Source organism: Lissotriton vulgaris, chromosome 6, assembly GCF_964263255.1.
Source record: "Lissotriton vulgaris chromosome 6, aLisVul1.2, whole genome shotgun sequence".
Classification (NCBI taxonomy): Eukaryota; Metazoa; Chordata; class Amphibia; order Caudata; family Salamandridae; genus Lissotriton; species Lissotriton vulgaris.
This window is the reverse complement of record NC_141694.1, coordinates 1,786,889,936-1,786,914,390: the sequence shown is the minus strand read 5'-3', so window position 1 is coordinate 1,786,914,390 and position 24,455 is coordinate 1,786,889,936. Positions and strand designations below refer to the sequence as shown.

General features: G+C 43.9%; 1 protein-coding gene across 1 annotated transcript in view; it reads left to right on the top strand.

Annotated features, from left to right (window-relative positions):
• The first annotated feature begins 3,756 nt into the window (after positions 1–3,756).
• Positions 3,757–24,455, top strand: part of LOC147709485 (cysteine-rich secretory protein 3-like) — a 101,603-nt gene continuing 80,904 nt past the window's right edge. The window contains exons 1-3 of the mRNA XM_086928040.1: positions 3,757–3,833; positions 8,558–8,619; positions 22,972–23,085. Of these exons, the coding sequence (XP_086784166.1) occupies positions 8,560–8,619; positions 22,972–23,085 (174 nt within the window). The 5' untranslated portion in view covers positions 3,757–3,833; positions 8,558–8,559. The remainder of the gene's footprint in view (positions 3,834–8,557; positions 8,620–22,971; positions 23,086–24,455) is intronic.

Genomic DNA, 24,455 nt, shown 5'->3' with positions numbered 1-24,455 from the left:
TTTCTGCTTTTTTCTGTTCACCTGCTACTTTGCCTTAGGCTTGTTTTCTCCATCCTGCCCGTTCCCGCCGCTGTGTCCCTGCAGCCCGCCCCATGTCCCCCATTGGCTCCCTCCCCCCTCCCAGCTGCTCCTCCCTCCCACCCCCCCTTCTTATGGTGGCGCGACCGCGCGCAGAGGGCGCGCCGCTTGTGCGCCGAAGGCGCGCCAAAGGCAAGCCCAACTGCGCCCGTCCGCGCAGGGACCGTACCCAGCGCCAGAACCCCTGGACCCCGAAGCCGCCACAAGACCAGAAACCACTACGACTCAAGCACCCTCCACCCACTCAACCCCTGACGAGATCACTCCTGCTACCGGGCCACCCTGAAGTACACCCAAGGCCCCTTCACCTGCCGGAACTGCAGCTTCACCAGCATCCGGCCCGCCAAACCATCAACCAGAGAACTCAACCACCTCCAATGCATCCTCCTCAGCACTCGCTCCCTCGCAAGCACGCCATCAAACTCTGGGACCTTCTAGACTCAACCACCCCCGACGTCGCCTTCCTGACAGAGACCTGGCTAAACGTCTCCTCGGCACCAGACATCGCCATAGCCATCTAAGAAGGCTATAATATCACCCGCAAGGACCGCACCAACCGAGTGGGAGCGGTATTCACCATCATCCACAAGGACACCCTCAGAGTCTCGACCAACACCAACGACACCCTCACCACCGTCGAGCACATGCACTTCCAGATCCACACCGACCCCAACACCACCCTCAGAGGAGCACTCGTCTAGACCCCGACCACAGTTCAGCGACTCCATCGCCGACCTCATCAGCACCCACGCCCTCACCTCCACGGACTACATCTTCCTCGGGGACTTGAACTTCCACCTCGAGAACAACAACGACGCCAACTCCACCGCCCTGATCAAAAACCTCGCCAACCTCGGACTCAAACAGCTCGTAATGACACCCACCGATGCCGCTGGACACACACTGTACCCCATCTTTTCCGCAAGTCTCCACGTCTCCTTCAACCATACCACCGAACCCCACTGGACAGACCACAGATGCGTCCACTTCACCTTCAGGAAACCAACCACACACCACAGCACCCAACAGATGCCACGCCGCTGCTGGGGCAAGGTCACCGAAGACCAACTGACCACCACCCTTCCCCTGGGACCACCCGCCGACCCCACCGACCCTGACACCGACGCCATCAATCTCAAACAGTGGATCAACGACTGCGCCAACACCCTCGCCCACATCAAGACTTTCGCCACCAATCACACCAACGAGAAAGCCACATGGTTCACCTAAGACCTCCAGACCTCCAAGTGCACCTGTCGGAAGCTGGAGAAGAGCTGGCTCCGTGACCGAACACCAGACAGCTACACAGCCCACAAGAACGCCACCCGCAGACACCACCAACTCATCAGCACTGCCAAGAGGACCACCTTCAAAGACCGCCTAGACAGCAATGCACACAACAACAAGGAGATCTTCAACACCGTGAAAGAACTCTCTAACCCAAGCTCCAACACCAACGACATTCCACCATCACAAGACCTGTGCAACTCACTGGCTGCCTTTTTTTACCGCAAAATCACCGGCAACCACAACAGCTTCAACACCGCCACCCCCACATCCACAGCTGAGACCACCACCCCTGCGACCACCACCCACACCAGTCACCTGATCGCCTGGTTCAACGTCAGTGACGAAGACACCGTCAAGACCATGAACTCCATCCACTCCGGATCTCCATCTGACCCATGCCCTCACCACGTTTTCAACAAAGCCAGCACAGCCATTGCACCCCATCTCCGGAAAACAATCAACATCTCCTTCGAGACAGCAACCTTCCCAAAGAGCTGGAAGCACACAGAGATCAACACCCTACTGAAGAAACCCAAGGCGAACCCCAACGACCTCAAGAGCTTCCGGTCAACAGACAGCTGACCCGCTACCTTGAAGACAACAACATCCTGGACCCATTCCAGTCCGTCTTCCGCAGCAACCACAGCACCGAGACTGCCCTCATTGCCACCACCGACGACATCAGGATCATTATGGACAAAGGAGAAACAACCGCCCTCATCCTTCTGGACCTATCAGCAGCCTTCAGCCTTCGACACGGTCTGCCACCGCACCCTAAAAGCACGTATCCATGACGCCAGAATCAAAGAGAAGACCCTGGCCTGGACCACGTCCTTCCTCTCCCGCAGAACCCAGAGCGTCCGCCTCCCACCCTTCCGCTCCAAGACCACTGAGACCATCTGCGGCGTTCCACAGGGATCATCCCTCAGCCCAATGCTGTTCAATATCTACATGGCACCACTCCCCCAACTCGTGCGACAACACAACCTCAACATCATCTCCTACGCCGACGACACCCAGCTGATCATATCCCTCACCAAAGACCCCCACACCGCCAAAGCCAACCGCCACAGAGGAATGAAGGCTGTCGCCGAATGGATGAAGGACAGCAGGCTGAAGCTCAATTCAGACAAGACGGAGGTCCTCATCCTCGGCCCTACCCCCTCAGCCTGGGATGACTCCTGGTGGCCAACATCGCTAGGAACAGCCCCAGAACCCAGCGACCACGCACGCAACCTGGGAGTCATCCTCGACTCCGCCCTCTCCATGACCAAGCAGGTCAACGCCGTCTCCGCTTCCTGCTTCAACACCCTCCGAATGCTCCGCAGGATCTTCAAATGGATCCCCCCGACACAAGAAAAACCATCACCCAGGCCCTGGTCACCAGCAGACTGGACTAAGGGAACGCCCTCTTTGCAGGAACAACAACCAAGCTCCTGAGACGGCTGCAATGCATCCAGAACGCCTCGGCACGACTGATCCTCGATGTCCCCCGATGCAGCCACATCACACCCCAACTGAGAGGCCTGCATTGGCTCCCCGTCAACAACAGGATCACCTTCAAACTCCTCATTCACGCACACAAAGCACTACGCGACTCCGGACCAGCATACCTCAATGACCGACTCAGCTTCTACACCCCCACCCGCAGCCTCTGCTCTGTCAACATCGCCCTTGCCACAGTCCCAGGCATCCCGAAAACCACCGCGGGCAGCAGATCCTTCTCCTACCTCGACACCAAGACCTGGAACACTCACCCTACCAACCTTCGACAAACCCAGGACCTGCTGGCCTTCAGAAGACTTCTCAAAACTGTCTTTTCGATAATAGCTGCCCCCTCCCCCCCACCCCCACCCCTCTCCAGCGTCTTGAGACCCTCACGGGTATGTAGCGTGCTTTACAAATGGTAATGATTGATTGAAAAAGTTAAGAACCACTGCATTGGATGGCACTCATTCATTTTACAGATAAGACATCAAGAACATTTAGGACACCACCTGGTGGCAATAAGAAGTTACTCCAAAGTAACTGAAAAATATTATTTAAAGTGTAAGCGGAATAAATGCTCCAACACAAAACTACTATTTTGACTGAAAAGCTAGAAACCCTGTTCCTACGTGTTCTTTTAGAATCACTGAGATGGAAATATCTGAATCTGCCCTTAGCTGCCACATCTTTTACGAATGAACATGTGCTCTCGGAATAGTGCCAGAATATTGTTTTGAGAGCCCTCCAGTCTGTTAACATAATTCATGCAAAAACAGCACTCCTTCTGAGAACTGGATTTGATGATATTGTTCCATGGCATCCTGTGATCTATCCCTGGGGTAAGTTTTAAAGGTTGCTTTGCACAATCTGCAAATTACCAAACAGGATCTATGGTAACTATATAACCTTCAGTAACCCAACAGCACCAAACCACCAGAATAGAAGGAACAAGACACCACTAACCCTGTCATCAAACGGTGAGTAGTAGTGCGTAAAAAGTTATTTGTGAAATACTACTGTGTGGATTGTGGAGGATTATATATTTATTGTTTTTTTTGGCAGAATGTGTTTAATGCTGCTCAGTACTCAGCACATGAGAAATTGGATGGGCTCCATTTTTTTTAACTACAAGAAGTATAGCCCAAATAGAAAATTTTGCAGAGTTTAATCAAACTTTTAACAATACTCAGATTTAAAATGAAGTAAAAAGTGTTGGATAATGCTTGAATCAATCTCAGCCCCTGGTAATTACTCAGCCGTATCCCAGTCCATCTTTATTTTGCCCACCCTTTGCCAGGTCCTCCCTGAAATGCAAAACATGCAACCTAGTTAGTACCATTAATCAATAGTCGCTGAGAATAATTCAAGCATTTTATCACTTATTTGTATTCTTTAGTATGTCAATCCAAGTGGGACGGGTATACTCAAACATGGGTCCTGGGCACACTGTGTCACTAGAACCAAGCTATATCTGGATGATGATTCCTAATCAGGACAAAACCGGTCTTGGACTGCTTGTGTTCCATTTCAGGAAGGACAGCCCTGGCAGTTCAGGCTTGACTGTCCCACTGGAGCAGGGTCAATACTGATTTGCATATTACCAAGTCCAAATTGAGGTGGCATGGTGTGCAGAATAATGAGGGACTGGCATGTTGCTCAACGTAATTACTGACAAATTAATTCAAGCATTCCAGCCATCATTTAAAATGAGGCAGTTTAATTTATCTTTATCTTTTAAATAAAATTACCTTTAATTAACACACCATTGGGCGCAAATACTTTTTTGCTCTTTAACCATGTTTGCGCCCGGGGACATACCGTAAATTGAATTATTAATCAGTGTAAACTTTTATTAACACTCTTATGATTAAATGCATCAGTTCCAAAAACTTAGGGCCTGAGTTAGATTTCAGCAGACAGGTTACTCCGTCACAACAGTGACGCATATCTCGTCTGCTGAAATATAAATCCTGTTATATCCTATTCGAATTTATATTTTGGCTGATGGGATATCCGTCACCGTTGTGACGTAGTAAACTATCCCCCGGGATCTAAATCAGGCCCATTGACGTGTTCTAGATGGTTGCACTGTGTCTGATTCAAAAACATCCCTTAAGTTGAATGTAAGAACCTATTGTTATTGTGTTTCCAGGGATACAAATACACAATGCTTAACTTATGTAACCCTTCACTAACTGTCACTTGGAGAAGTTAGACATTTTCAGTGAAACTTGTGAAGTATCTTATTTTTGTGATACCCACAAAGTTAGGTCGAATGTTTCACGTTATCTAAATGCAGGAGACAAATGCAGGAGCATTTGTTCAAAAACTCATCTATTTACAACTGCAGTTGCATGCTTCAGAAAGTCCTTTTCTCCATGAAAGAATACAATTTAACTACCATAGGACTGTATGGCATAAGATGGGCATCTCCAAGCATTAATTTATAAAGAAGGACAGTATCCTACAAAGTGAGCACTTGGAGTGGTAATGTACGACACAGTCTCCCCAACAGTTTGAGGTTGTCTGATGTCTTAATAGTTGAAGAGTTGGAACAGAGCTATTTTACCAATCTGGACAGTGGTAAGTTGCAAAAACCTACATTACACATAACCACTGCAGCAATATACCATAAAACAAATATGCACACACATTCTCATCACACACAACCACGTCTAGAAACCTGCTTTCATAATACAGTGGTAAAAGGTGCTTACACCAAGAAATAGAAGTGAGGGTGAAGAATGTGTTCCTCCCTTCAGTCAGTCTATTATTTCATTAGGTTAATTCCCTTTTTTTTAATAGAACACAGCCGTCCAGGTGGAGTAGAGTGAAGGTAGATATTTTATTTCCATTTGACACTTTTTTTGAAAAACCATTCCACTCTTTTTTCATCATGTTGTTATAACAATTTGTTAAGTAAAAGGAGAGAGCCGACACGTGTTTCGCCCTTTATGGCAGAATGAGCCAGGGCTTTCTTAAGGCTAGTTGTGATGTTCAGAAGTCATACCGTCGAATCATTCCAGATTTCTTCATAATGGTATGTGGCATTACTCATAATTGAAGATCCCAAAGTTAAGTCCCAGGGTAAATCCAAGCGACGGAGTGTTTCCGTGGATCTCTGGACTATTTCTTTTTTTTCCCTGAAAACCAAGAAGTGTCTTGCCTTACCACAAAGAATGTCAAATAGTGAAAGTGAAGCATGTTTTGCAACACAGGCACAAACGTATTATTTAAGAAATGTTTTTGCCACAGTTTTGGGATGACTGGTATCTTTAATAGCTGGAGACCTGGAACAGTGTATTTCAGCAGCTGAGACTGTGGCTGCATGTCACTAGAACTTTAAAAATGTCCTATTTGTGGTTTGGAAGTGTTGCAGTATTTGCTGAGATCTCTAAAGTGATTACAGACCACATATAGCCAATTCATATATTAAATATAAATAATAACAATAACAATGATAGTAATACCAATGTCTATAATGCTAATACTAGTAATCCTAATACTACTACTACTAATAATAACAACACTAATGAGAACTTTGAAAAACTACATGTTATAATAGGAGCAGACATCAGGGTAATCCATGAAAGGCACTGACGTCCCTGACCTTTTATAGATGCTTCAGTGATACTAAAAAGGATTGTGAATTATGCAGCAAGAAACGAAAATAACTTTTGGGAAATATTTTTGAGAGGGAGTTACCTTGATTATGAAATATTGTGATTTATACTCTAGAGGGATTTGAGAGGTATCTTTGAATTAGTATTGATACATTTCATTTCAGACACCTGCATAGTTAGACTAAGAGCACACATAGGGCCCTATTCACATGCAAAGACAGAAAAGTAAGGACAGAGAGTTGGGTCTCTGCTTGAGTGTATTTTTCAAAGCTTTATCCATTTATTAATATTCACAGTAGTACTCGAAAGTTTAGCTGTGTGCATGTTTTTAGGTTTATACCGGGAAGATCAATTGACTGCTACCCCCATGTAGAATTCTCAATTGAAGTGAAGTATGCAAAGAGGGAATGCAGCCCTGTGGGCAAACTCACACTTTTTGTCAAATGCAGGGTAAATGCTCCCCCATGGAGAATGCTGTTCCCTTTCACTTCCACTAAATGCCGTTGTAATTTCTGCTCCTTACCATCCTTGAAGGTTAATCATATCAGCCCTATGCTGGAGTAAATCTTTGACCATTTCCAAGGTGGAAAGTAGTCTGATTGAAGTTTGAGAATAAACACAAATGTAAATATTTGTGTGCATCTTACACTTTCAAGGTAAACTGAATTCTCCCTGATGAAATGGAGGTAAAATGTGCTGCTTAGTGTCAAATTTGTCCTTTTTAAAGTGCCCATAATTCGAGACCTGGTATTGCATGGCTCGGTGACACCAAACAATTCTTTAAATGCTTTGCTCATGGAGTAAAAGAAATGCAAGCCTGAAATAAGTTGTAAAAGTTCCTGAAAGCTTCTTACAACAAATGACATTGTGGTCCTTAATGCATAATGGCCTGTGCCTAGAATGTGGCATCAAAACAGAAGTATTGCAGGACTGTCACATGAACTTTGCACTTTGGTATTACAAAAGCATCTGTGCAGCTGCTGTAACACTGCTTGCCGCTGGGGATACTGTGGGGATTCACTCACTGAATAGAGTTTCCTGTTTTACATGATGGCAAGCTTCATGCAAAACATGCATTTCCTCAGGCCCAAACCTCACCATGTGACATTTATCCAGAAAAGAGAAAATTACTTTGAGTTGGGCATAATTTGTCTCCGTACCACTGGCTTTAGAATGGTGCTGTGAGGTGAAATTTAGTATTTCACCTCCTGCCACTGTGCCCTAAGGATACTGTTGCTCTGATTGATGAAACTCTGTTTACAAACCAGAAGGTTCAAATTGCAAGCAGGGCTGTGTTTTGCGATGCTGCTGATATAGTAATCAGGAGCACTGAAGTGTATATGGGTAGAAGTTTGCAAAACCTTAAGCTTTGTGAAAATTAAATAGACAAGATGCATTTTGTGTCCTCTGTGAATGGCTGCAAATGCAGAACTGGAGTCTTGCAAGGGACAACATACCTCTATCCCTGACTTCACATTCTCTGTCTGTAAACCCATTGTTTTGTTGAAAAATAGCCTTTGCTCCTTCAAGGAACAGGAGCTTCTTTCAATAAAACAATTACTTCAGACAGGAAAGACATCTGGGGCCTATGTGACTCCCAAATAGGAGGGAGATGCCTCCTAGACAGTTGGATACACTGGCCCTTGAATACGCAGGCTTAGCGCCTCCAGCACAGATTCAGATTGTAATGCCCGTAGGCGTGTCACCTTGATCTGCCCTGCAATATACCAGTCACTCAAGGGGCAAGAAGGACCTCGCCAGTTTGAATGCTGTCAAAGAATAAACCCACTCTTGCTTGATTCTCCCAGACACAATCAGCATTCTCAGGGGCATGCATGCTCACTTACGTAGTGTGCTTATATGGACACAACTAGGATGGCTTTTATGTCTTAAGGTGCGCAGTGAGGAGTTTGCATCTGGGGGGGTGGGGGGGGGGTTCTATGGGATTGCTAGTTATTCCAGTTCTAAGAAGGGTGAAACTATGCACATTAATAGCCCACCAGAAAAAACATTAAAAAAATGTAACTTGATGATTTTTAAATAGTAAACAATCTGTTGCTCTCCTTTTCCCTTTTCAGAAATGAATACATTCCTGCTAGCAGTGATTCTGTCTTTGGGACTGCATTGCTCTTCTGCACAGGTAAGAAAAATAAATATTATAAAAGGTGTGATCAAAGAAAAGGAAACACTTCAGAGTACATAAACTCACTAAACTATTCACAAAGCTACAACTATGCAGAGCCCTGCGTTGTTTGGGGATATATCTGGCATTTCAGACCTGGATTGTCAGATAAAACAACCCCAAAGGACTGTTTTTGCTTATCAGGAACAACTGAAAAGTACTGACTTTCACTCCATTGTAATCGTTGGTACTATTTCTTTTCAAACACAGTATTAGTGCAGGCCTTTCTCTAAGCATCTTTCTGTGATGGATGCTGCTTCAATTATCTACTTTGACCATTGAAAATCACTTGGAATGCCATCGAGACCATCCACAAGGTCCCTAGACCTCCATGTCCTACTTCCACTCTCAAATTGTAAGCCTTGGTCACCTCATATGGCTTCAGTTCTCTGTTCACTTCATGTTTCTGAATAATTGTTCACAGCTGAACTCAGAACAAGCCCTCAATCTAAGTCAAGGGCCACTATCAGTATCATAGAGTTTTACTTTCTGAAACTCAGATATCAGGATTGTGGAAAAAAAACATCATTGTGCTTATTGATGCCTTCAGAAGCAATGTCTTTCAATAAAGAGTTGCACCAAAGACAGCTGTTCTTAGTTTGATACTGTTGTGCTGTTAAACACATGACTATAGAAGCTGCTTTGCTTCATACAGGAGGGTCAAGCACCTTATCACAAATATCTCCTGTGTCCTATGGATATGCCACAAACGGTTCTGTATCCCAGTTAACCGAAATGTATGCACTGCCTTTGGTTAATACATTTACTCAGAAAATGCACAAGTTAGAGTACAAAAAAAGAAGAGGCAAGGATTGCACGGTGTTTCATAGTACATGCCGCTGACACCATAATTTCAACCAGAGCTATGGCACAGACACCTTCTGAGCTTATGCAGCGCCATGACGTTTCTTTCCTACCTCCACTGCTTTTGTATACACAAGCACTGTTTATAATAATGAAATAGGGCAAATTGAGTAGGAATACTACATTTATTAGCACGGTCGTTTCTTGGTGTCTCAAGATAAAAAACAATGCAATGTGACACTGACTTGCAATAAGAAAATACTAAGCACCCACAATATATATTTAAAATAGAAACTATGCATTTTTTCTGAAACATAGAACAGCAGGAAGATGGTTAAATGTCCACCAATAACATTTTATATGCAGCAATCACATGTTAATGAGGTGCAAATACTTCTCAATCCTTGCACATGTTTGACATTGGGTTGGAGTTGGTCGGCTGGGAAAATGAGCTTGAATAAATGAGAAATGAGACAGGCAGGGAAGTGAGATGAATAATGAAAGGTTACCAGAGTTAGAAGCTGAAAGGAGGTGACCAAAGGAATAATTGGGTGAAGAAATTAAATAGAAGTAAAATCCTACATAAACACTGAAAAAATATAACTGTGATTATGAATGGAGCACAAAGAGCATACACTGATAACCACTTTTTTGCAGCTTTAAAAACATTGAAAAAGACTGATAAAACTCCGGGAAATTCACAACAGAACCTACAAAGTCAATTTTTGTTAAGGAAATACTGTATACACATATAAACATATATATATATATATATATATATTACCTACTGGCGGTCGCCAGTAGGTATATATAGTTAGGATTTTTTCTCGATGGAACTTTTGAAAATTCTATGTCTAATAACCTTGGCGTTTGTGGACGGAATCGGCTGAAATTTTCAGGAAAATGGCACATTTTGTTTCTGAGCAGCCCCTAAAAATTTAGGGAGGTTTCGTCAAGGGGGGGCCGAGAAAAAAGGGGGGTCCCAAAACGCGTTTTTCCCATTCATTTTTCCATAGGGCGTTTGGCCTCACTTTTAGCTCGAACGGCTGAATGGATTTACACGAAACTTAGCAAAATTGTAGGGACTGTTAGCCGGATGTGCCTTTGCTGGGTCTCAATATATGTGCTCCAGTGGATTTTGAGAAATTAACGTGTGACAGCGTCCCGGATAGCGCTCCAGATCGCGTACTTTTCGCGTAACGGAGCTTTGCGAAGCGAAGCTGATTGGCTCTCCGGTGTCTGTCAACATTCTAAACAGTCCGGTGCGGCCGCCATCTTGTCTCTCGGTAGGATCGAGAGACAAGAGGAGGAGAAAAACGAAGGGGGAATTTAATGAAAGGGGGCAAGGTAGACTCCTCTTGACCCCCTAGGAATGATGTTGGGGTTATTAAAGGGTCCCGTGGGGCAAATAAAAAAAATTAGATTTTTCGCGGTAGAAGCGCTTCTCGGTTCGCGAACCGGGTCGCAAACTGGTAGCGAAACGGGAATTTTGTCATTTTGTGTTTCGATTTAATTAAATTACAAGATGGAGGAAAAGCAATGTGAGTATTGGGTATAAGGGGGTATGGGAGACGTATCCTGACCCTCTATGTTTTCTGAGGGTGGTTGAGGAGGCTCATATATGTTGATACTTGTCTTCCGGCGGTTGCGCGTGAGCGTTTTTTTTTTTTTTTTGCCGCTTGACTTCTGTTAACGTTCGATTCGAAGGAAATCAGGAAGTGTTGACCGCCATTTTGACACTGCGAGTAAATATATTGTTAAAAATAATTGTTATAAATTAATCCGTATTGATAAACATTGTCTGCGCCATCTTGCTTTTTTTCCAATGCCACACTTTTGTCGTGCACGGCAGCCATTTTAGATGCCTTGACCAGACCCACTCTCTGCACGCCGCCGATCCTCAGCATGGCTCCCCACCCTCGCAAGCATCTCTCCCACGCACTGGTCACCCCCGCTCTCTGTCTTATGCATGGGCCATAAACATCCCCCCATCTGCGCTGCTCTTCCCTGAGAATCACACCCTGTGCCCGCCCGACACCACCCTTTCACCCTATTCACTACCGCACCCTCTGACACTCCTCTTCCTCTGTGTCCAATTGTCCAGGCCGGTCCCAGGCTATCACCTAGCCCTGCGGATGTAGTTTATGGCCCCAACTGTAAAGAATCACCCCTGTTCAAAGGAGTTACAGTAGATCAAGGCCCCCACCTCATGAGATCCGTCACACCACACGCGTTCCTACTATCTGATAACGATCCTGTATTGTGATTGGGGAGGGGATTCTCACTGTAAGGGTGTGTGGGACCGAGCCTGAAGCGGAAGATTCCAGGGATGCCTTTTTGTACATCAAAGTCTTCACAATTATGTGTCACATTAAAAATATATAGCACTCCAACAAAGTAGTAGTATTATAACACTTTAATAACTTATAAATATATACAACGCTCCAACAAAGTAAACACGTTAAAAAAAAACTTTTTAAAGAACTATTTACATGACATTGCTTTAACCAGGATAGACAAAGAAATGACACAGTGATGTAAAAGTTTCTGAAAGAAATGCCAAGAACGTCCCATGTAAAAGTGAATTTTATCTGGCAATTTTTTTCTTTTCCTTCTCATGAAAAGAAAGTTAATGCCAGGTTTGTTACCTGCCTCATCTGCAAAAAAATAAATTCTGGAGAGGGACCGAAAAAAAATATAGCTATGGTAATCATACCATGCATCGGCACATGGAGAGGTGGCACCCTCTTAATTATTCTAAAGCACAACTTCGAGATTTGGTGGATAATCCCCGACCGGCAAAAACATCCACCAATGACTTAGCAATAAGTGAGTCAGAGGCAAGGGAAACGGTCCCAAATCTGTAAAAGAACTTTAGGCAGATGAGATTGACTTGTGTAGCATGTGGAAAATTAATTTCATGCGGAGAGATGAGTATTACTTTAATAAATAGATCATATGAAAATCATCAATGTACAAAACATCCTAGAAAGTAATTTTTGTCATTTTTGAGGAAGAGAGATAACCTACAGTGGTACGGGGCCGTTTTCGTTCGTACTAGGGGGGCCAGGTGACATTCGTTCGGGGTGGCTTAGGGGCATTTAAAACAACTTCCCGGATACAGGTAGCATATAAAGTAGAGGCTAAATACCAGGATCTTTATCGATTGCTTTATGCTGTACAAAAATGAAAAACACACAACAAACCTGGACCATTCATATTTTCAATGTTTTTGCGTACTATACTTTTTAACCCTTAACTAATTGAGCTGCTTCATTTCACCTGCTTTTTTTTTTTTTTTTAATTTTTTTTTAAATCGGAAACAGTGGCCATTTATTCGAAACTTACCAATCTACGCGTTACAACTACGTTTGCTTTTTCAAAAACCTTTAATAAAATTGTTGGTGCGCAAATACGGGCCTACAACCCCATGGGCCGGCCACGGAGCAGGCTGGAACTGTAAATGGGGGCGTGGGGGGGATCGGGTATTTATTTGTGGAAAACATTACAGAGAGTCAGTGGTCGTTGATTTCATAGTAAAAAGTGCGACAAGTGCAACAAAATCATATCGATAATTCATTGTGAGCAAGTACCAAAAGTGTCGACAATTCGAACCTTCAATAATAAATGGAGTAATCAATGATGCATTAGAACTTAATATCAATTCATTGTTCGAACGTGTAATCAGTACCCGTCCCATGTCAATTCATTGTTCGAACGTATAATCAATACCCATCCCGGATCAATTCATTGTCCGAACATATAATCAGTCTTATCCCATATCAATTCATGTGCTAAAAACTGCATACATATCTCATGATATCAAGGCTGAGCAATCGGGGCACAACAAGGAGTTGAGAGTTTCATTTGTACCGGCGCCAATTTGGGTGAGGTCAGGAAGGTCCAAGTATAGTCAAAATGTCTCCACCAACTCGTGGTTGGACCGGGACCTCTTTCGGCAGTCCAAAAGTTTTCATTGAAGGGTAGCAGAGGGGACTGCCGACATGAACCATCAGTCAAAGTGGGTTGGGAGGCAACAATCTCTCCTACCGGGTCATACTGGTGTCCCACCGGAACTGATCAAGTTGGTAGTCTTGCAGGATTTTGGTGATTTCAAGACTGAGGCCGGCGCCGGCATGAGCGCGCCGACGTCCCGCGGCTACGTCGTGGTCGTTCCGTGGGTGATCATGGCAGTCATTCCCTATCGGGGGTCGGGGGCCCCCGTGGCTCTTATAGAATCTTCAAAGTTGAGGAGAACGTTTCTGGACGCAGGACTCATTTTCTAGTTGAACTCAGAAGCGCGGTTGCACCGCAACAGTGGACGAGACCCCCGCTGGGTGAGCGGAGCATCATTGCCTCGCAATAGTGGACGAGACCTTTTGTTGGGTGAGTGGAGCGTTGGGGGTGCTGAGGGGCCCCCACCTGTGGGGGTGGGAGAGGCTCGTTCGAGCCGCCTCTCCCTCCCAGCGCACCCCACGCCGACACCTGGTGTTGATATCCGTGATGTCCGGACCAGGCGATAAGAGGGGGGGGGGTCGGAGGCAGAGGCAAGACATCCCCCCCGTGGCCTGCAAGGCGGCAGGAGAAGGGAATCGGGAGACCAGTACATTTCGGGCCATCCACACCACGGCTGATGGCGGTTAGCCGGGCCCCGCCCTGCACGTGTCGAGGCCTCATCTTCCGGATGGGCGTAACCGTGGCCCTGTTGCACTTCGGGAGTTTCCGGAATGGGGGTAGGTATCTGCTGATTTGTATCTATTTCATGTTACCGTTATTGGGCGTGGCGGGCGGTGGGACAGACATGCTTGGAGCAGTGGGGGGGTGGCGGAGCCTAGCTACCTCGTGGCTGCCGTAACGTCAAGCTTGGCTTCTTTCACCACTTCCATGTTTCTTATTTCTAGCGAAGTCAAAAACTCATCAGTGGCCTACTGATTTTGTTCGATTTCTTTCCCTTCCTTTTCAAGTGTGTTTCATGCTAAAGTTTCTGTTTAACAGGATACAGTGATTACTTCGTATTTTACATATGTCTTCTTTATTAGGGGTACTCTCCGGTTGAGCCAGATGATGTACCTCTAATAAATGGTCTGGGTGGAACTAGTTTCTCAATCAGTGGGGAGTAGATGGGCATGACAGATTACAACGGGGGACAAAGGTCCGCATTACCCACCCTTCACTACTTGCAAAGACTAGACAGAATATTTCTATTCCACGTTATTTGCAAACAGAGAATACCTCGAGAGAACTATTCCTTGAACAATAAATGTCCAGCCAATCAATCAATCAGTGGGGAGAAAAACAGGCATGACGGATTACAACGGGGGACAAAAGTCCGCATTACCTATCCTTCACTATCTGCAAAGGGAGACAGATTATTCCTATTCTTCTCTGTTTGTAGACAGGGTCCGATTATTGCTCTTTGAGATATTCCCTGTGACAGGGAATATCTCAAAGAGCAATAATCGATAAAAAATTAGTAGGATTATAACACATTAATAACTTATAAATATATACATCGCAACAAAAACAGTAAACACCTTAAAACATTTTTTATTAAAGCAGAAGCAAAAATGACAACTAACAGTAGTGATATCCTGGGCGGGTGATGGAACTGGGATTGTTAATGGAAAAAGATCTACAGAGAAAGGTATTGGTGAATTATACTTCTCCGGAAATTTAAAACTCACAAATGTTTTATTTGTGTAATCGTTTCAGGTCAAACGGATTGTGGGACAATGTTCAGAATGGAAGAGTCACCAAAAGGCAAAAAGTTCCGTTTGACCCCGGGAGCCGGCCGCCTATGTCGGGTGCGATCTCAGGCCACACCAGGGCAACAAGACTTGGGGAGGGGGTCGGAGCCAAGCGTCTTCTCCGAGTCCGCGCCATCACACCGCCCCTCGGGGGCCTCCGTCAAGCGGTTTAGGGAGGTACCGTATCACATTGTTTTCAAATGCAGTCAGGTCCACAAACGGCCCCCACTTACTTTGAGAATAGTGAAGCTGCAGCAGGTGCAAATAAGCTTTAGACAGTGTTACAAGCGCTGCTCAGAACTCTGAACTATGGCACCCAACATCCAGGGCTTATGCCATTTGTGCAAGGCAGTGACATCGAAGCAACTCAGGGACCAAAACCATGAACGTACACTCATGTATGAAAATCTTACTATTGATGCTTGACTGAGGCCAAGGAGATCAGAGTGCATGAGTCTCATGCTCGATCGATTGAGCTAGCCGGATCGGGCAACTAAAAGTATAAAATAGTTATGTAAATAGTTATTTAATAAAATGTTTTACCTTGTTACTTTGCTGGTGTGTTGTATATATTTATAATATTTGCATAGGGTTTGTCGTTATTTTGGGTGGGGTGGGTGGCGGAGCCGAGCTGTCTTGCAGCCATCATGGTGTGGAGCTCAGTTCATCTCACTAGTTTCGTATTTCTCATGAGGGGTTGTTCTTAATATTTCTATTTTAGCGAGGTCAAAAAGAGATCCCATTAGTGGCCTACTAATTTTGCTGGATTCCTTTTTGGTTTTTTTAACGATTTTTCACTATCTGCAAAGACTAAACAGAGTATTGCGACTCTGTGCTTGTTTGTAAATAGAGAATGAACCAAAGAGAACCAATTCTAAAACAGTAAATGCTTGGATAACAATCAATCAAATGGAGAGAGAAGCAGGCACGACGGATTACAACGGGGGCAAAGGCCTGCGTTAACTACCCTTCACTATCTGCAAAGAGAGAGTACTCCTAAGAGAAAAGCGGGGGGAGGGGAGGGAGGGGCAGCGTTCAAAGCACATCAGCGTGCATAAACACGAAAATGTTTTTACCTACCACGTACTTGACATTTGACAGCTTTTGATATTTGCTATTAAAAAAACATTGAAATTCACTGAAAAAACCATAGGTTATAGACCATATTTAGGGGCCGATTATGATGGCGGACGGACTTGCGTCCGTCCGCCACCACTGAGTGTGAGGGACCGTCCGCATGGGCAGCGGCGGTCCCTCTGTGACAATTAGGATGTGACCGCCACCCTGGCGGTCACATCCTGTATTGTTTACATTGCGGCGGGTGCTGCTTGAAGCGGCACCCGCCGCAATGTAAAAAATGACAACAGTGCATTTGCATGCACAAAGCGGCAGGCACCTCGCGGTGCCTGCCGCTTCGTGCACGCAAATGAAGGGGGGTACCCCCCCTTCACCTAGGGGGCCCGCGACGGGCCCCCGCAGTGCAGAACCGTATGCTTTTCCACGGCGGAAATGCTGCCGTGGAAAAGCATAGTATTGCAGACATCCTAATATGCCTGACGGTGTCTGATAGACACCGCCAGCCATGTTAGTGCTTTTCCGCCGCGGTCGGAATGCGACTGCGGCGGAAAATCTGCGGACATAAAAGCAGACCCACCAGCCATCCTAATTTGGCGGTGGGTCTGTGGAGGCTCCGTAGTGGATTTCCCGCATCCTCCGGGCCGGCGGTGGCTTCCGCCGGCCCGGAGGATGCGGGAACTCCGCAATCATAATTAGCCCCATAGTTAGGAATTAGCATTTACAAAACCTAGAAAATTCACTGAAAAAAACATAGGTTATAGACCATATATAGTTAGGAATTAGCATTTACAAAACCTTAATTTACTCGCACAAAACCATAGAAATTCGAATATATAGTTAGTTGCAATAACTATATATCGCGCACCCGCAATACACTGCTGATGATGTCACATATTACATCATTCATGACATGGTCAGTGACATCACTGATGACATCACTGATGACATCTCACATGACATCCCTGATGACATCACTGATGACATCTCAAATGACATCACTGATGACATCAGTGATGACATCTCAAATGACATCACTGATGACATCTTAAATGACATCACTGATGACATCACTGATGACATCATTCATGTGATAATACGATGAAGCTCTTCAGACTCTAATATAACCTTAGATCCACTCAGTGTAAACAGACACTCACAGACTGTCACTCATCCATGGAGTTACTCACACACCTAGTCAGTCATGCAAAGTATCAATCACACCTCCATTTGCTCAACTATACAGTTATACACACCTTACTAATTCAAACATATTCTAACACATATTTACTCTCTTATACAATCTCTCATACAAGTTCACAATGATTCATAAAGCCACTCTCACATTCACTGGCTCTTATGCTCAGTTATTTATATATGTCAACTCTCACATGGACTGTGTTTTACATATGTACTTACTTTGACATGTAGCACTGAGATATCCATTCACTCACCAATACACTCATGCACACAGTCAACCGCCCATGCAGCTGTTTCCACATGCACTTTTGAACCCATACATCTAGTGAATCAACTGCTCACACATCTTTGCACAGAGTCATACACCTCCCAGCCACTCATACACATACTCAGTCTCCCATACAAATACTTGGGCAACCAATGAATATCCCATATAGTTACTCATATAGCTACTGATTAACACATTCAGCAGTTTACAGAACAACAGACATAATGATGCACATATTAAGACAGTTTAGTCACTAACCCATGCACTCAGTGAGACACGTTTAATCACGCTCTCATACAGTCAGTCATGCACCTACTAAATTCTTCATCCAGACACTTATACATCCACTCATTCTTCAATATGTAAAACATATTTAAACACACAGTCACTGGATGATGTCATCAGTGATGTCATCAGTGATGTCACTGACCATGTCATGAATGATGTAATATGTGACATCATCAGCAGTGGATTGCGGGTGCGCGATATATAGTTATTGCAACTAACTATATATTCGAATTTCTATGGTTTTGTGCGAGTAAATTAAGGTTTTGTAAATGCTAATTCCTAACTATATATGGTCTATAACCTATGGTTTTTTCAGTGAATATATATATATATATATATATATATATATATATATATATGTATATATATATATATATATATATATATATATATATATATATATATATATATATATATATATATATATATATATATATATATATATATATATATATTAATACTATATACTATATATATATATATATAGTAGTTAGTAATTCTATAACTAAAAAATATAAATATATATATATATATATATATCTATATCTACATCTTTATCTATATGGATATAGATATAGAGAGATATAAATAATTAGTATTTCTATACCAGGAACAAGGCTAAAAGCCAATGCAGCACTGTACATGACCAAAGAGAAGTATAAAGTACTCAAGTGAGAGGAGAAGTAGCTGGCATGTGGATGGTTAATGCACTGTGATTAAGGGCCTCATTACGAGTTTGGCGGACGGGTTACTCCATCACAAACATGACAGATATCCCACCTGCCGTATTATGAGTTCCAATATATTTCATTGGATATAATGGAACTCGTAATACGGCGGACAGGATATCCGTTTGTGATGGAGCAACCGTACTCCAAACTTGTAATCAGGCACTTAGTGTTCTTTGAAGAATTGAGCTTTCAAATCTTTCAAAAATTGGCGCAGCGCAGGGGCAGTCCAGGTGGATATGCTGACGTTGTTACTGATCCTGGGTAGATAGATAGAAAAGGCCTGCTGCATTATTTTTTTCTTTTTTTACACTTCATAATTTGCAATCTCATGGTGTCTTGGCTGTGGGTGTGCCTGTGCCAAGAGTCACTAAAAATGGTGAGCAGGTCTGCAGGATAAGCAGTGGTGCCAGTCGTGATGGCCTTGTAAATGATGCAGCTAGTTTTGCAGATGGTGCAGGCTGACAAAGGAAGCTAATGGAGCTCTATCAGGATGAAGGGATGTGATTATATTTGTCCAGGCCTTGTATGAGACATGCTGTGCCTTGTAGAATGTCTTTAAGGGTTTCTATTGTGGAGTCTGAGAGGGCAAGAGGATGATATACATATAAAAAAAAAAGACCAGGCCCGGATTACATATTCAGAGCACTGTCTCCATTTGCACTGGTTTTCCTATCTAACTCAGTGAACTCGGGGCAGACCAGAACAGCTTGCTCTGTCGCACTAAAAAATAAATTGTTGTCAGGGCTAGAGCAAACATTGACAGTTCGTGCCTGTGCTAAGGTGAGCTTGTTAGTGAGAGGCAGAGCCTGGTTTGAAACCAGAACTCCGTCTTTTAGTGGAGGAAGTAAGCTCCTGTTTGAAGAGGGGGTTGGTATCCACCCATCCAGAAGGGTATTTGAAAATCTCTCTAGTGCCAGCCCATCCCTTCCTTGGGATGTCCATGGGGTGTACACTGATCGTGTGCCAATCCTAAGTGCCACTCAATCAGCACACCTTCCAACACCTTCTTTGCCTCTGCTTCCGTGTCTAAATTATGGTGCAAAAAGAAAATGTGGGAACACCCCATTGTAGTAACTTTTTCTCAATATGTGTGCCAGTGTGATTCATATTATAGAAGGGGCAAAACAAGTGTCTGTGGAACCTTCTATAATGCAAAAGTATCTGAGGCACAAAATGAGGGTGCCAATGTGAGTTGTAGCCCTTACACTTTCTGTTTGATGGATTTGTACTGAGGAATTGATCTTAGGTTTGTCTTTTTTATGTCCATTGAGTCACTTTTCCCAAGGGTGCAATAGCCATAGGTCTTAGCCTGCCTCATATATGCTAGCTGCACAATTTTAAAGCTTCTGCAAGTGGGCTCTATGTACCCCGCTGGGCTGTAATACTTTTTTGGGTCTCTTTGTCTCTGCCTTGTTGTTTTCTTTCTTTCTCTTTGCATTCTCTGAGCCTCTGTAAAATGCATGAAGCCTAGCTCCTATTAGGAGTCGCATACATAGAAACAGGCATGCTTGTGTCAGAGTTTGCTATTGTTATGCAGACTTTAACCTCATTAAGTGGTCCCAGTCAGAACCTATATAAGAATGTTCCAACTGATCATGGCAGCGTACAATAAATATCTCTACACCGAAGGATTCCTTGGAACAATATTTTAAATATTACAATACCAGGGCATTTTTTTAAGGATCCTGGTCAATAGCCATTAAGGTATGGTCCCTCCGAGGTATCCTCTATTCAATTCCTTGAACCCTAACAGCTAGCCCTGTGCTGGAGTACGATAATAGCATAAAGTTTAACCCTGGAGTATCCTGCAGGCAGTACTTAATTTCATTTCAGCACCAATAATCCCCCGTCCGTCTTTATATTAAACCTGTTAAAGTTATAGCCTGCCCCTTCCTGAATATTGTGCGTCCATCTCACTATTTAGGCCAGCTGTTGATGGAGCAGACATGAGACCTCTTCCTCACAGGCACAATCAAGACTCAGCGGCTTGCGTCTATTTAAAAACAACCTGCAATAAATGAACAAGAACATATAATAACCTTAAAGCTGATGTAGCAGTCTCTACCTGCCATTGAAGGAGCGCTCCAGCGTTATCAAGGGAGCAGGCCTTTAATGGCTGATAGAGCCCACTACGGAGAACTCTAAAACTATGGTATAGCCTAGCTACAAAGGGTTATACGGCTATTAGAGCATTCAGCCACTAGAGGAGAGAATGTTCTAACAAATAGAACAAAGCCTTCAGGGAGTGCGAGGGGATTGAAATCCCCTCAGGCACCCTGTAGTCTTTGTTCACAGCCAAAGCTTTAAACAAAGAAACATTGGAATGTTGGAGCTCCGGGCTTATACCAGCCATTAAATGCCCGGAGTACTCCATTGTTTTCAATGGAGCTACCAACATTCAAATATTCTAATTTGTAAAACAAAGGCCTCACGGAGACCTAGGGAGTTGAAATCCCCTAAGGCTCCATGAGGCCTTTGTTCACAGCAACATTGGAATGTTGATGCTCCGGGCTTCTAGCTGCCATTAGAAGCCCAGAGCACTCCATTGTCTTCACAGAAGCAATCAACATTCCAATATTCTGATGTAGGGAGGAACCTAGATAAATTAACAAACAGAACAAATAGAGCAAAGGAAATAGATGGGGCAGGCAAGCAGTCCGTGGAGACCCTGGGAGCAACTGAGGCAAACCAATACCTACTCACTCTCTTCTAAGTACTCAAAAATGAAACCAGCACACACCTCTCTGTCCTTGGCATAAACACAATATTTACAGTATCAGTACAATAAATTGCAAATGCGAACACCACCTTAAAATACTCCTGTTACCATTACCTGCATAGTCAAGAACGGCTTGACAGTTGCACTCGTGCTTCTCAATGCAGCTAGTCATGTTTCATTTGGAAACCTAAAGAACATTGCTAGATAGAGAAATAAAAATACAAATAGCAAAATATATACATCAAATGACATCTTTCACATGAGGGAGTATGGCCCATTATAAACTGGCTTGCAAACTACTGTTCATATTATGTGGTACGAAAGGCCTTGCAAAAAATACTGCACATGATTTGTAGCACTGACAGAGTGGATGCCCACAAAGCCACCATTGTCTTGTTTTGATTGGGACAGATTTTGAGCCTTATGTCTTCCATTACCTGTGAGTGTACTTTAAACTAAAGGGGCCAACCCGTGAAAAATGTCAAAGACCAAACAGACATCACCAAACAAAGGAGCATTCTGTAATGCCTATTGGTGGTGATTTCCAGAGATGCAGGACTGTATAAGGGGAACGGTATTTCTTCTGTACACTTTGGGGTCGATTCTGATTCAGGAAAAACCACTCCGAATAGCCATATGGAGCGTTTTTCCCGAACGAATCGTACCCTGCAACGTCTCCCGTACGTACGACGAAGTATGATTCATACCAGGAGCTGGACTCCGTACTAATCGTACAGAGACCGTACGAATAAAAATACCCATAAAAATCTCCCTCGTTACCCGCTGTACGCGACATCCGTACGGTTCGCGGCTGGTTTTTCTGACCCAGCAAGTACGATTCGTGTCGGGTACGCACCGTACAACACTTTTTCTATGGGAGCCGAAAACATCCGGAGAAGCAGAGTTCGCCTCTAAACAGGTACGGAACACCCCCCACCCCCTGGGTATGGTGCGTACACCCCATGATCACAGGGGTACGGTGCGTACCTCTGCGATCATGGGGTGTACGCACCATACCCCTGCGATCGCAGGGTTTAGGCACCGTACCGCATGTTCGCTGGGTATACGGTGCGTACACCCAGCGATCGTGGGGTACGGTGCGTACACCCCATGATCGCAGGGGTACGTACCGTACCCCTGCGATCATGGGTGTACGGACCGTACGGTGTGTATGTGATTGTGTGCTTTTCCGTACGAATCGCCCTTACCTGACGTGGACCGTACGAATCGCGTCCCCATACCCCGGTCCGTGTCATACTAATTGGGTCGTACAGCATGTTTACGATTCGTACGGAGAGGGCTCCGGATACGAATCGTACGGACAGTTTTTTTCCAGGATCGGAATCGACCCCCTTATGTGGTTGACAAAACCTCATCTCAGTATACTAAACTGTATGCATGCTGTTTTCACAGCATGTTTCAACAGTGCATGCTATTTGGAAGCATAAGGTCAATTATTTATATTGATTATATTTTCAGAGCTTTGTTCCTGGACTGGAAAGTGATAATGCTGACATTCAAAATGCGATTTGCAACAAACACAATGAATTGAGGCGAGGCGTCGACCCACCTGCCAGTGACATGCGAAAAATGGTGAGATATATTTTACATTCATACTTAAATTAATAAATAGGGATGAAATGTTAATTTCATGGATGTAAAGGAAAATATATTCACCTTCTTACCCAATTAAAGTGGTTCCCAGGAGTTAAACATATGTAGGTAGATAAGCCAAAATTCAGCTTACCCCTGTGTCGGCAGAACCCACGCCTGTCACTGAATACCCCAAAATACTCCTCTTATCTTTATGTGACCTAAAAAAGTCATACAAGTACAGATTCGAAATGAAATACAATCATCATTAAAATATGTATCATTTGCCAGATTGTATGCAAAAAAAGTAAAACATTCATAAACCTTTTGAAATAGAAACCTCCTCACCATATATTACAACTAATATGAAAACTTAATATTTCAATATTGTTCATCCTGTTGTTAGTGGTCTGCTTCGCCATGAAACCTCCTGGTCTCCCAAGCACTTTGAATAACACTAATTGCAGCTAGACAGCACTTTTCTGTTAGAAGTTGCTGTAGTCTCTTGAGCTCTGGCCTGTATTGTTTAATGTTCAATGATCTTCAAAGTCAGAAATAGCTAATGTTTCCAAGCAGCAGAAAATAATGTGCAAAATAAAAAACAGTGCAATGTTCTTTGCTTTGAAGTGTCATTGAATTGCCATAGAATGCGGTTTCTAGAGGTGTTGACACTACAAGGAAACAAAACAAGATTGTGTATGGTGTTCAGTCTGCGAGGTGTCATATAAAACCTATGCTGAGGATTTTTTCACAAAAAGGAGATAGGGTTCTCGTCCCTTAAGTGTTAGTAATTCACTGTGAGAGAGCACAGATGTTTTGCCCAGCCCCAGGCTAACATTTTCCCAATGACTGAGATACAGCTGTTTAACCTTCGCATTTGTTATGTCCCATAGATTTCGGGTCTAAAAAGAGCCCTGGAACTCCCAAGATATAAAAAGTTTCTTTTATGCAACCCAACAAGGAGTTAAATACTGCCTTATTCAGGGACAAACATTCCATTAGCATAGCTTGTGAAAAGTGTGGCACCTGAATAGCTTATATGGAGATCCCAAATAAAAGTGATTGGATTTTAATTTAATCCCTGAGATGAGGAAGCCCCTGCTCATTGTGGATGACACAGGGTGGACCACCCACCAGGAACCGAGAGCAACTCATTAAAAAAATTGTTTCCGCTCTCTCCTGGAGCTCAATCCCTGAGTTCCCCAGAGCCCTGATCGATACAATACCACAGATACACATTTACTATTATGAATGGGAAGCTTTTATTTTATAGGTTAGTTCCTCACTTTGGAAGCAAATCTAAAAAAAGCTGTAACCGAGCTACAAAACAGTGTACCTAAGTGTTTTGAGCAGCATGATTTAAATCCATT